Here is a 13,238-nt window from a genome sequence, read left to right on the forward strand (position 1 = left end):
ACCATAAATTTGTGGAGTGCACTAAAGCAGGTGACGGCCAATAAAATTTCAGTACAGAATACTGAAGGACGCTGAGGTAAAGCTATATTTGGAGAATGGCTACACTCCACTGCATTAATTCTGCAACCTTTACAATGTCAAACGAAATTTGGGTCACCTCAGAAAGCTAAGGCACAGATTTGCATTTAACCTCTCAACAAGGTTTTAACAACATTTTCTCTGACTGAGTATGGTTATTATGTGCTGTAACTGAAGATGACTGCTTCATTGCAATAAGGTGGTTTAATGCTCAAATGCTCTGACTCACCCATCTCCCTCCTCTCTGCAGATGTGGAACGATCCCTTCTCATAGTCCGGTCCAATCGTGAAAGGCTGGAACTCTCTGACGATCCCCCTTTCTTTCCATGACTCCCCCTGAGGGAGTTTCGATTTAGTGCAGATGCAAACAGGTTGGTGTGGTGGCTGGTCTCTGCCTCCTCAATAGGGGAAGTGGGGTCTTCCTCTTCGCTTTCTGAGCACTCTGGATTTTGTGCATGTCCTTCAGAGAACGTACCAGAACCAGAAAGGGACTGGTTTCTAGAGAGTTTGGAGTAATCAGTATCTGAACTTCCCATCCTAAACCAGGAGTCTACAGGGTGATGTCCCCGGGTCCCACTGGCCAAAGACAGACGTGAAGGCCCAAGACAAGACATAGAGGCCTCCTTTCGCTTGTACCTTTCTGCAGAAGATGAGGAGGAAGAGGAAGGGGAGTTGGCAGAAGCAGATGCTGTCTGTTTGTTAGCACTGGAATCAGCAGAACCATCTCTACCAAACCGACAGCGTTGAAGGGACTCTACACTTCCTCGCTCCCCTCTTCCTGCCCCCAAGCCCTCATTTCCTCCACTTCTACCTCCTCCACTACCAACAACAGTACCACCATCATCACCCTCCTCTTCTCCACAGCGATCACGATGCTTATGCCTATGCTTATGTTTGTGGTGCCAGCCAAATGACAGCTCGGACGACATGGCAGGATAGAGTACTGATGACCGACCCCCACCTAAATACTCCTGCCTGAGCAGCTTATGTTTTTTCTTGTGAAATTTGGAGGGGTTAAGAAGAAGATGGGATGGGTGATGATGATGGACATAAGAGGGGGGCGGAGGTGGAGGAAAGGAAGGGGGATGCACATGGTGGGATGGGGCAGAGTGTGGAGCCTGGTGGTGGGGGTAAAGGGCACTTGCTGGAGGATAACCACGATAGTAGCCAAGTCCCAGTGGAGCAGAAGAGTATGGGACACCATAAGAGGGGTGATAGAAACCACCACTTGACAGTGGAAAGCCTAACCCAGGCACAAAAGGTACCTCTGACATAGATTCTCTAAGCTTAGGTGGTCGCCCTCTTTTCTTTTTAAGGTCAGGCTTACGGACATAATGAAGTGAATCACATGGGTATGCTGGGTGAGGTGAATAATATCCACTAAAATTTATTCTGAAAATGGTGGGCAAGAGGTCTCTATGCAAATAGTGATGGGGTGGGGGATTTGTTCCACCCCCAAGTGTGCTACTGGCTCTGGCACTGCCTAACCCAGACCCACGGCCTTGGCCTGCACCTCCACCTGCACCCAGACCCAAACTGCTACCTAAACGAAGTGCAGGTGTGCGATGAGCAATTCGAATATCACTGAGCCGCACACAGATCTCCTCTAAATCAGCCAGAAAGTCTGGGTCTTGTCGTCGCGAACGCAGTTGCAGGTATTTCTTCTTACGTTTGCGTTTTTGCCTTTTCAGTTTGTCATAGCTAGGGCAGCCATGTCCACGACGCTTACACTTATGTTTGTGTTTCTCTTTATGTCCAGCCATTGCAGAAGCGGGGGTAGCTGGGTGTGGCCTTCTTGGATCAGGTGATGCTCTTGCTCCAAGTGGGGAGGGTGTAGGTGAAGGGCGATCTAAAAGAACTGAAGAGGAGTGCCTCCTTCTGCCTCTGGAGGAAAGTCCCATTCCTATTCCCATGGCTGAACCCATGACACCAGGCATTAAGAGCCCACTTGCCATACCCTGTGGTACTCCAACACCAGCTAAGCCACTGGCACTGCCAGCCTTTTCTCCACGGTCTGAGGTGCTGTTGTTGTCCGTTCCAATTCCGCTGTCACTGGGCACTGTCTCTTCACTGTGTGATTCACTGACGGGGGAGGGTGTGGCTTCTTTAAGCTCACTCAGAGGAGCAGGGGATGTGGGCAACAGTGGCCTTGGAGGAGAAAACTTTCGATAATGGAAGTGCTGTCGGTAGTGGTGGTGATGATGGTGATAACCTCGACATGATGCCTTCTTTTGAGATGGATGTGCTGTGGATAATGTGGGGCTTGCTATAGTACGAGCAGAGGGGGCTGAAAAAGTAGGTGGGGGAAATGTGAATGAATGGTGGCCCTGATGAGAATGGCTGCAGTTTGTGTGGGAAGAAAAGTGCACTGAACTGGGCTCAACAAAGCTAGCATCACTAATGGGACTCTGGCCCCCACTTGACTGTGAAAGTGATGGGGAAGGGAACACCTCAGATGAATGTAACTGGTGTTGCTGGTTTTGTAAGGCTTGTGACTGGTGAAGATGGTGAGGGGAGGAAGTGTTTGGTGACAAGAAAGGTTCTGGAGGAGGTGAAGGGCCACTTGTTAAGGGATTAGCTGACACTTTTGGTTTACGACCCCTCCTCTTACCCATATATATTGTTCCCTTTTTGCTAACATTAATCTGAGGTCCTAATTTGCCACCAAACGTAGCAGCAAGGGATGAAAGAGACTGTGTTGTAGTTGTAGTAGGCACAGGCACAGATACTACACTGCTTTTGGAGCTATCCTGCTCAGTAGTCCCTGAGCTTGACCCAAGCAGTATTTGGCTAAGAAGCCTCTTCCGTTTCACGGTCTTCATTTTATTGATTTTGCCTATGATCGACTTCATTATTAGCTGCCCATTGCCTTTGTTATGAAAAGCTTTATCACCTGCTGAAGTATCTCCTGACTCAGGGGCAAGTGTTGGTGGTTGGGTTTCTTGTGGAAGGGTTGGAGGTAAACGCTTGGGTCTCCCTCGTTTTCTTTGCATGGGTTTAGGTGGATTTAAATCCACTTCAGGATGCAAAACAGGGGGATCCTGCTCCTCTTTAGACTTAAGCAATGAGTACACTTTTGATGGGGCCAGTTTGTTTGAGGGACGGCCACGTGAAGGTGCATCTAAACGAGGCATTTTAGACTTGGGTCGTCCCCTTTTCTTGGGTGAAGATTCAAAAAGTTGTGAAACTACTGGGGGCATTCGATTTGCATTGGGAGGCCGTCCCACAGGTCGCCGTAAGGGAGATGAGGGGACAAGCCCTGAAGAAAAATGTGTGGTGGATTTTTGATGGTCAGAAGCAGCTTCTTGTAGTGGCCTCTGGGTGCGACTGACCACCTTAGTCCAGCGGGGTCGGCGTCCTCGTCGCTTTTTAAGGGGCTTAGAATCTTGTTCGGCTGGTGATGCAGGAGATACATCATCAGCATCATCACATAGTGGTGGTGGTGGACTCGTGCTGGCACCACAAGTGTTTGAAGGTGAAATAGTGCATTTGGTGGACTCAGCAGGACTTGGCACCCCACTAACGCGACTTTCCTGATTGGGACTACGTTTGACTGGGCTTGAACTCTTACCCCTCTCACCACGAGGAGCAGAGAGAGAACACCTTTCTTTAACATCCTGCTTCCCTGGCATGGCAGGGGTGGAGGTCTTGCTTAAATCTCTTGGACTGTCCATATTTTTATCTCTGTCACGCTCTTTATCTTTCTCAGTAAACTCTTCAGCTTGAGAGGGGCTTGCTCTAGGACGTGAAGCAAGGGAGCCTGTCAAGCCACCGAGACAGCCCGTGTTTCCTATCCTCTCCAAAGAGGAGGAGGAAGTTGTTGAAGAAAGAGAAGCAGTTGAAGAAGAATGAGATGCGCAATGCCCAAGACGAGACTTTATTCCATTGATGGTACTGTTGTCAGTGCTTTCACTTGTGGTGGTTGTCAATCGACTATTTTGAGACAGTGCAGTACTAGTGGTGGTGGTGGTGGTGGTGCTGCTGCTGCTGTTGCTACTGGTGACCCCTTTTGAAAGTCCATCGGATTCCCCTTTTTTAGAGGTCCCAGATAATTTCTCTAGGATACTGTCTCTGTTTTTAGACCCATATGGTCGACCTGGGGGGCGTGAAACAGCTGGTGGCGGGGCAAGGTGAACTGTCCTGGAATAGGTGTTCCTATTGGCCATAGCCCGTTCAGGGCGCTGAAGATTAGAAATCAAAGGTGGCGAACTACTTTGTGTTGGAGCCGGTGACACTTTCCGAGCTTTCGGTTTAGGGCACTTTGAAGGCGGGCATGTAGCAATGAGCTGAGCAAGTTTCTCAGTGACAGTAGGGGCACCCCAGGCTGGCATTCCTCTTTCTTGCTCCTTCTGTCCATCAGCATAATTGTACTGAGTTTTTAAGACCCCATCTGTTTTGGGTTCCTGCGTTGCAGAAGCCGTTGGGGATGTTGTTGGTGGTGATGTGACGGGGGCAGAGTTGGTTTGTGGAAGGTGGCTTTTCTTTCCAGAGGAGTGCGATTTGCTTTGCATCAAAGGGCGATGAAGGTTGAGGGGTCTCTCTGAAGAGGTGACAGATTTTACATCAGTCTTTCCTTCAGACTTACAGGCAAGTTTTGGAGGACCCTAAAAATAGACAAGAAAAAAAATGTACATGAGCGACAGCAACATGGTAAAACAGAATTAGAAGAAGAAAAAGACAAACTGTCAATAACTGAATACTCTGGATCAGACAGAAAAGCAAAGCTGCAGCATTAACATTTTAAAAAAAGGTGACATTTGTAAGCATTAGGTAATGCAAAAAAACAACAGCAACAAACAACATTTCTTAATCTTGTATAATGTTTATTCCTATATTAATAAAACCAAGTTATTTACACATTAACCTAATTTATAAATGTTGTGCACATCAATTACTGCATAACTGCATTCATACAGTTAATGCATTAGCATATTACAAAAAAGCTGCAGTATAAAAAAGAGGAAAAGATCAAAATAAATAGAAAGTAGTGTATGAAAGCGCTTGCAAGTTAGTAAAAGGAAGAGAGTAAAAAAGCAAATGTGGCAGGGTCTGCAATCTTAGTTTATCTGATAAAACCACAATAGGCCTAGTGAAAGGTAAGTGGAGAAGGGTATTTGAGAGTTTGTCTATCCATTTCAGTCATTTAACAGTTGGTTTGCTGGTTTTAAACTGACACTTTACTCTGCTGTATGCTTGTTATATATAAAAGTTTCTAGAATTTAAAAAAGTGTGAGTATTAAACACAAGCTTACCTTTTTGGCTGGAACACTTCCATTTACAGGAGTGACTGGGCTGGTGGAAACAGGAGGTGGAAGAGAAGGTAAGGGGGATGTAGCAGGTGCACCAGATGGTAGAGGTGCTCCTCGGCTCACAGCGGGGCTTTTCTCTCCTTCCTTTCCACGGGATGGGCTAGCAGTGTGGCTGCTTCCATCACTGGCTCCACCCCCACGACTAACACGCCCTCCGCCTCTACCTCCACTATGCCTTACAGTGGCACGGAAGGCTGGCCGACAGACATAGTTCTCTAGGATCTTAGGTGGCTTTTTCATGCGTTTGGCCTGCAGGCCTATCTTGAGTTTGACGTTGCCCTCAGAGTAACTGGTTTCTTTGACAGAGAAATGTGGGGGCTGCTGTTGCGGGTCAGCGGTTCCACTTTCAGGTCCACAAGGATCAGCCTGCGCCCCATCTCTTGGTTTCTCTCGTTTCTTTTTCTCCTCTTCATCATCCCTCTTTCCTCCTACTCCCTCCTTGTTACGTTCCGCTGGTGGGGCATTGGCAGGAAGGGGGGGTGGCGTTGAGGACCCCCCCTGCGTCCTCTGATCCATTGATGATGTTGGGAACAAGGGGGGCTTGAGAGGATGTTCTCAGGTATAGAAAGGTATGGTAAGTCTATGCAGATCAGGTTGGAATTGTAACGGAGGGAAAGGGGAGAGGGGGATAGCAGATGTTGTAGCTGTGTTGAAACAATATCGTTGCTTCCTAAGTGCCCAGCCCTCTCACCTTCAAACTGTAGAGATAAAGACAGGGGAGGGGGTGTTAAGACCAAAAGAAAAAATTTGCCACACTTCTGAGACAACCTTAACCTTTAATTTAATTATTAACCAAGAATGACCTTGCATACACAGATACCACCACAACAACTGATTCTAGAAGACTAGACCCTTAAGTTTATTTATCACAGAGTCAGTACAACAACAAAAGAAAAAGAGAATCAATATTCAGACCCTCCAAAGACTGAATATGAATGACAATGTCAATGCACTCGTTTACATGCACGAGTCTTTATTATGCTTAATAAACTGATAACACGTGGGGTCATGTAAACGCATAAAACGGTTTTCTTTAATCGGGGAAAGCCCATAAACGGCGCAAGCAAAAACCGATCGCCACAGGTAGTTTTTTGCTCATTAACCCTGATTTTGCATGGCATGTAAACACCTTAAAGCAACACTAAAAAGTTTTTTTTACCTTAAAATAACATTTCCAAAAAAGTTTCAGTCGTTCATCCACTCGAAACAGGGTGAATGTCACTTTCACATTCGCTTTACAGCCCTCTATCGGCCAAAACCGCACAAAATAAGTTTCCAACCGTCGGGTCGCGGCCCTGTAGTTCGAGTGAAAACTACAAAAACTTGCTTTACGGCAGACCTACGGCAATCCAATCAGAGCCAGCTTTGCTGCAGTAGGCCAAATTATTTACGACAGTGGTAATGGACGATTCCGCTTCCAACCTGTACGGGGAGCAAAGAGCAAAAACTCTTTAGTGTTGCTTTAACGGGCTTTCTCACGGTTTTGTCCATATGCGCATGTCTCCGCATGTGAAAGATAAACGTCAGACGCAGAAGTAAGCGCAAAGTAAATATTCTGTGCATGTAAACGTACTCAATGTCTACATCGCAGTAAATTGTATTAAATTACCTCCTTAACTGAACATTTAAACAAATTTCTATCATACTGTGATCTTAATAATTTAGGCTTATGGCAAAGTCATTAACAACTGTATTGCTATATGTTGCTATAAAATATTTTATAAATCATAATCTTTTACAGTAAGTATAAAACCTAAAAGTAACATTCTATTTAAAAAACATTTTAGACATTAAAGACAAACAAAATGTATAATTTTAGTCATTCGCTGCAAATCTAAAAGGGATATTTTACAGTCATAATCAACTTACTCTCATGTTGTTACAAACTAGGGGTGGGCGATATGACCAAAATCTTAAATGACGATAGGATTCACTTTATATCATAATATGATATGTATCACGGTAGAGTTTTCTTTGTCTTTTAATAAGGTTTTTATGTTAAAATCTTTAATCTTTGGTCATTATATTAATTAATAACTTTTAGAAAACGTAATCTTAAAAAATGTGTTAATGTAAGTTAATATAACCACCAAACTATCTGTATCGGCAGATATCAGTTTGAGTAATCTGCTATCGGTGGGAAATTTTAATATCGGTGCATCTCTAAATTAAATAGTTTTTTTTTTGTTAATGCTAAACAATAAAGTTCACAAACAAATAACTATTCTTTTTACGACCCATGTAATTAAAAAAAAATTGACTGTGATAATAAAAGGCCGAGAATATAAACTTCTCTGGAATGCACGAAAAGTTCTGGGGTTGAGCAAAGTAACCTTATGCCCCCTACACACCTCCAAAACAAAAGGCCAGCGAGTAATTTAGTACCACGCCGACCACAGGTGCTTTCTAAGGGTCAAGTCATTGAGAAACTAGTCAGAGCAGTGACCTCAGCATAAAAGGCCCTCTGGGAGACAGAGGATCCAGTCACCTTTTCAAGCCCTTTTTATGACTGCCGGTCAGAAAAGGGCAGCCCGCCAAGTCAGTGAGTGAATGACTGCAAAAAGAAAAAGGGGGCAGAGAGACACTTTCTCCAGTTTAAAGATTATACGAGTCTATTAAGAACGCCTAGGTCATCTGAATGGTACACGTATGGTTACGGCTGTTTAACTCTCGGCACGAGGAAAAGCTCAGAGCGCCGTTTTACAGAGTGTTGTTTCATTAGCGGTGGTCTTTTATATCGCGCGAGTCATTTCTGTGAAATCACCACGACTATAAACTGTGCACCAGAACTTGGAGTCCTGCCTTTCTTCCCCCTGCTCTCACTTCTCTCTGTTTACTATAATTACTCACCCCATTTCATTTAAACACACCCTCACTCTCCCATCCACCGAGTCCAGTTTCACACGGCACAATCCAAAAATCACACCTCTCTCTCTCGTTCTGACCCACCTACCCTTTAACCCCATTCTGTCAGTCCTTTCTTCATCTCACTCATCCACTTTCTCTATAACACTCACTTGGAAATCTAGCAGTACAGCGGTCAAACTAGAGTCGTTGTGTTCTTGCTAATCGAAAACACATTTTGCCCGGCGCTCCCTCCCTTCTACTTTTTTCCTCGCCCGTCCCTCCCTTAGTGACAATCATTCCCCTATTTCCTCAGCGCTGTGGGTCGTACTCCGCTTCTTGTTACTCTGTTATTCGCTCTCTCGTCCCTCCTCTCTTGAGAGAGAAGATGCCAAAAATAAATGGTACCTTGTATTGTAAAATGGCTGCGGGAAAATCTTGAAGGGAAGCGGGCCCAAATGGGTAATCGCTTTCTAATAGACTAACATTTTTAACGTTTATGCATTTGTCAAATGATTTTAAGTGTTTTTAAGGAAGAAAATAAATCACATTTTTCAGTACCCAATCAAAACTTTGCATATGTCATTTTTCTTTCGGTTACATCACTTTTCTACGTGCACAAGCCAAGGGTGGCCAAGTTACAAATCTGTTCCTTCCTAGTTTAACATCAAAGTGAATTGATCAAGAATCAAAAGATATCCTAGAACAACCATAAAGGCATCTCTTTCTTCTCTTTTCACGCTCTTTCAGCACCTGTCACTTAAAAGTAAAACTCTGTAATCTGTGTTTGTACTGGCAGCCAAAAGATAAAATATAGCAATGGCGTGTATTTACACAGCCTTTCTTCTACTATGAAATTACATGCCCTCATTTCTACTACGTGCACTGAAAGCCACATCCTCCAGCTAGCCAAAACACACAGCAGGACAAATTGGGAGATGCTAAAAGATGTTTAGGTTTGAGCATTTTAGCAACTAAAGTGTGACTAGATGACAGAGACAATAAATTGCGAAGGATTGCATCTAACAGCGAACCCAAATCAAAAACAATTGGTGCCTCCTGCCTGTTCTCACTCCCCCTTTTGCAAAAAAACCTTACTGATTTGAACATTATAACGTAAACATTTTATCAATATGTGCGTTGCCTGGGTTCAAACCCATGATCTTTTAAGCTCTACCATGAGCTACACAGTAGCACTTTTACCGAATAGCAGCATTTTAAAATAAAAGATTAATTTATATTTATACAAACATTGGGTCCATTATTCACACTTAAGAATAGGTCATTGCATTAGAAACCAACCAATAAGCATAAGCATTCTCAGAAGAACCAAGTTTTCTAAGGGAAATTGCTTTTGACAAATTGGTCCCAAGGTGATTTTAAGTGGATATATATGTTCCTCCCAGATAGTTCACACGTGTGCCCCAAAAGAGGAACCACAGGTGACGTTTATCACAGCTAATATGGACATGTTTAAATAAGACAGACAAACTGAATAACATCCATCCTCCGAAACCACGTGTTCTCTGCAGAATACTACACAGTTCCCAAACATGTTTGTCTGTAAACAGTACATTGTTTTTTTTTTAAGGACAAGTTCGGTATTTTACACTTAAAGTCCTGTTTTCAGATTGTTTATGATGAAATAGAACGGTTTTGACTGAAATTTGGACATATGATGCTTGCACGAGAATTTTCGGGTGTTTCTTGTATCACCTCCCACCTCTATAATGCGTTTATAGGTGCACAGGAACAATCCTTCCTAAAATGCATTTAACTTTCATTTACAAAGATGTGAAACTCACCGAGTGGTCAGGGGCGCTCACCGACATGCCCACACAAAAATCGCCGCAAAAGACGCCTTCCAACAGGTGTTATCGTAGTTTTGTCCAACTCCATTGTATTAGATGTGCTGTGAGGTATGGTATTACTCAGCGCCGGTAACGTTGTTTGTATTCTTGCAATTGGTAAAGGTGGATTAGCGCCACCAACTGGGCTGGAGTGTCTATTATTCAAGCTCTCAATGGAAGAATGTACGGGTGAGGCGTTTGGAAAAATAGGTCCACAAGTTTACAACGAACGGTAGAACAGCTTTTGGAGGTCGTCTTTTGCGGCGATTTTTGTGTGAGCGTGTCGGTGGGCGCCCCTGGCCACTCGGTGAGTTTCACGTCTTTGTGGACGAAGGTTTGATGCATTTTGGGAGGGATTGTTCTAGTGCACCTATAAATCCATTATAGAGGTGGGAGGTAAAACGACAAACATCCGAAAATTCTAGGGGCAGCTGCATATGTCGAAATTTCATTCAAAACCGTTCTATTTCATCATAAACAATCTGAAAACAGGGCTTTAAGTGTAAAATACCGAACTTGTCCTTTAACCCTGGAGAACCCAGGTAAATCCAAAAACCCATTTATTCCATTGAACAAATTTGACCCCGTGGGTTCTCCAGGGTTAAACAAAGTTTACATTTGCATTTATGCATTTGGGAAACGCTTTTATCCAAAGCGAATTAATGTGCATTACAAGCTACACATGTGTGTGACCACTGGGATCGAACCCATCAATGTTGCATTGGTAACAATGCTCAACCAATAGAGCTACAGGAAGAGTCTGTATTTTTGGGAAATGGTTTGAAAACTGTGTTTTTTCCCAAATCAATACAATCTCGTCTGACATTTTGTAAAATGCAATGACCCTTATACATACTGTAAGCTATGCAATGGGTCCATACATCACCCACTGATTCATTTATCAACTTCTCGCATCCAACACAACCGAAAAGGACCACAAATCGGAACTAAAACGATTTGAGCATTGTGATCCGCTATTAATCCATACTCAGATTTCAAACTGAAAGCGCCTTAGCTCAATCTTTGCAGACCGCAAACTAAATGCCGTCTAAAATCATTGCTATCCACTGCGCTTAATCAGCGGGACGCGTCAGTGCTGGTTACCATGACAACAGAGTCAGAGGTCAAAGGTGACTCAAAGGCTTCAGACAGATTTCACTACAGAGACGTTTGTGTTAAACTAGCACTGGCTCCAATAGGGAAAACATTTTCCAAGTAAAGGCCCGCGCGATTTGCACGTGCAGTGAACCCTATTGAGTGAGCGAGGTTAACTGAGGATGAATCGTAAGCCTTTTAAGTAAGTTATCTATTTTTGAGAAATCGGTCTTTATCATAACAGCCTCTACAAATCCCTTTTTTTTTAGGAATCTGGCATTACTTTCTAGAGACAACAAACAAACAAAGCTCATCTATTACGGCGTGCAGACGCATTTATCTTTAATATCGCATTTGCTTCATCAGATTTATTTTGCAGATAATGTCGTAATAATAAAACCACTCTGCAAACAGATGAATAAGTATTCGCTGGCATTTAGGGTCTAAAAATAGTCACTCACCTTGATAGCGGTCCAGAACGGCGCTCACATCATTTGGGATCAAAATCCACCCTTCGTACGTAACAGCATGGTCTCCTGGATAATTCCTCGAAATTGCTGATGTGCCAAAAAAGAATGAAAAAACAAAATGGTCAGATTTCCCCGGAGAACAATCCACGTTGACAAAGCCTAACAAATATATTAGTCGAGTCAGTAGATCGAGCCACCCTTCAAAAATATGCTGTAATGTTATTTATCTACATGGGGCGCACTGGTCACGGTTTATGATCCTAATCTAGCTAGCATAGCTCGTTAGCTAAGAGCAAACCACAATCTTTACCTAAATCATTGCACCGTGCACCACACATACGAACTAGTCGAAACCAAACCAGAATAGCAAGTAGTTGGACTGTGACTGTTTACCTCCAGGGAATGTCAAAAGGCCATTGCAATTTTGAAAGACACATGTCTGTGACCAAGTTGGCTAGAACCCCACGTATACAACGTCAACGGCCATTCAATGCACGTCTCCCGTGTTTACCACCCCCGAAACGAATGATTTCACACCAGGTTAGTACTACCACTAAACACCTCACTCAAATAAAACGACTGATCCGTCCTGACAGGCACATTCACTGGTATGGCCAGCTACGTTAACGCCGCGATACGTCCACACGACTAGTAAACGCGAAGCAGCCGCTGATGGCGTGGACCAGCGTAGCAAAGTGTTGCCTTTCAATAAAAATCCAATAACAACACAAAAACGTCCTTGGAATGAGCAAAAGCAGCTTAAATAAAAATCTAGCGATCTTCGGGATGAGCCCAACACGGGTTATTAAAAACACGAACTGTCAACAAAATGGCGGCCGCTGCGCTGAATCAACAGAGGACCCGAAATGGATCTCTCTCTCAATGTCCTCGCCCTCTCACACGTCCTTTCCACAGCGCTCATTACCCGTGATATTCCGATGTCTCCCAAATGTCTCTCTAGGTCCGCGTTAGTACAGCTCAGGTGCGTCGGAACGGGCCTCTCTCGTTGATCGGGCCTCCATGTCTGCTAAGCCCGTATCGTTTCTGTCAGTACAACACGGGCATTCTCACAGTCAGAGCGGGAGGGGAGGGAGCGAGCGCCGCGGAGAGAGCAGAGCGGGGGAAAGAAGGGGGGCAGGCAGCGGGTGAAAGGAGGGGAGTTGTCGAAGGCTGTTCAACACTTTCTCCTTGCTTCATTTTACGGGCCGTTCAAATAAACGACACAATTTTTAGAACCCAATACGGGATGCACTTTGCTTCGCACGCATGCGCTGCGCGTGTAGAGCGAACGCGCATTTTAACGTTGCGCTGCTGAAACGCGTTTATTGCTGATTTATTCTAAAGGGGGTCGTGTTGTCGTACGCTCGTGGCACTGTTTACCCACAGTGAAATATCGAGACTCCCGTGGGAATTTTAGCCGCGAGGCGGGTTGTGTAACTGAGTAAGTGGGCTGAGTCCAATCGTTTGGAGACACAACCGGGTGAAAGCTGCTTCTTATTTGACCTTTTTCTTCACTCCCATTAAACCATTGGCCCAGGCGTGGAGAAGGCGGGATAGTGAGAAACTCAGTTGCACAATACATGCGGTTATTA

The 13,238-nt window shown here is 44.3% G+C and overlaps 1 protein-coding gene across 1 annotated transcript in view; it reads right to left on the reverse strand.

The window, feature by feature from the left end:
- The window catches only part of ash1l (ash1 (absent, small, or homeotic)-like (Drosophila)), a 35,484-nt gene extending 22,459 nt beyond the window's left edge, over window positions 1-13,025 (reverse strand). Inside the window, exons 1-4 of the mRNA XM_055220044.2 lie at window positions 12,572-13,025; window positions 11,638-11,733; window positions 5,331-6,085; window positions 308-4,682 (exon numbers count right to left, since the gene is read on the reverse strand). Of these exons, the coding sequence (XP_055076019.2) occupies window positions 308-4,682; window positions 5,331-5,903 (4,948 nt within the window). The 5' untranslated portion in view covers window positions 5,904-6,085; window positions 11,638-11,733; window positions 12,572-13,025. The remainder of the gene's footprint in view (window positions 1-307; window positions 4,683-5,330; window positions 6,086-11,637; window positions 11,734-12,571) is intronic.
- Window positions 13,026-13,238: the final 213 nt, after the last annotated feature.

The sequence above is a fragment of the Misgurnus anguillicaudatus genome, chromosome 20 (genome assembly GCF_027580225.2).
Source record: "Misgurnus anguillicaudatus chromosome 20, ASM2758022v2, whole genome shotgun sequence".
In the NCBI taxonomy this organism is placed as follows: Eukaryota; Metazoa; Chordata; class Actinopteri; order Cypriniformes; family Cobitidae; genus Misgurnus; species Misgurnus anguillicaudatus.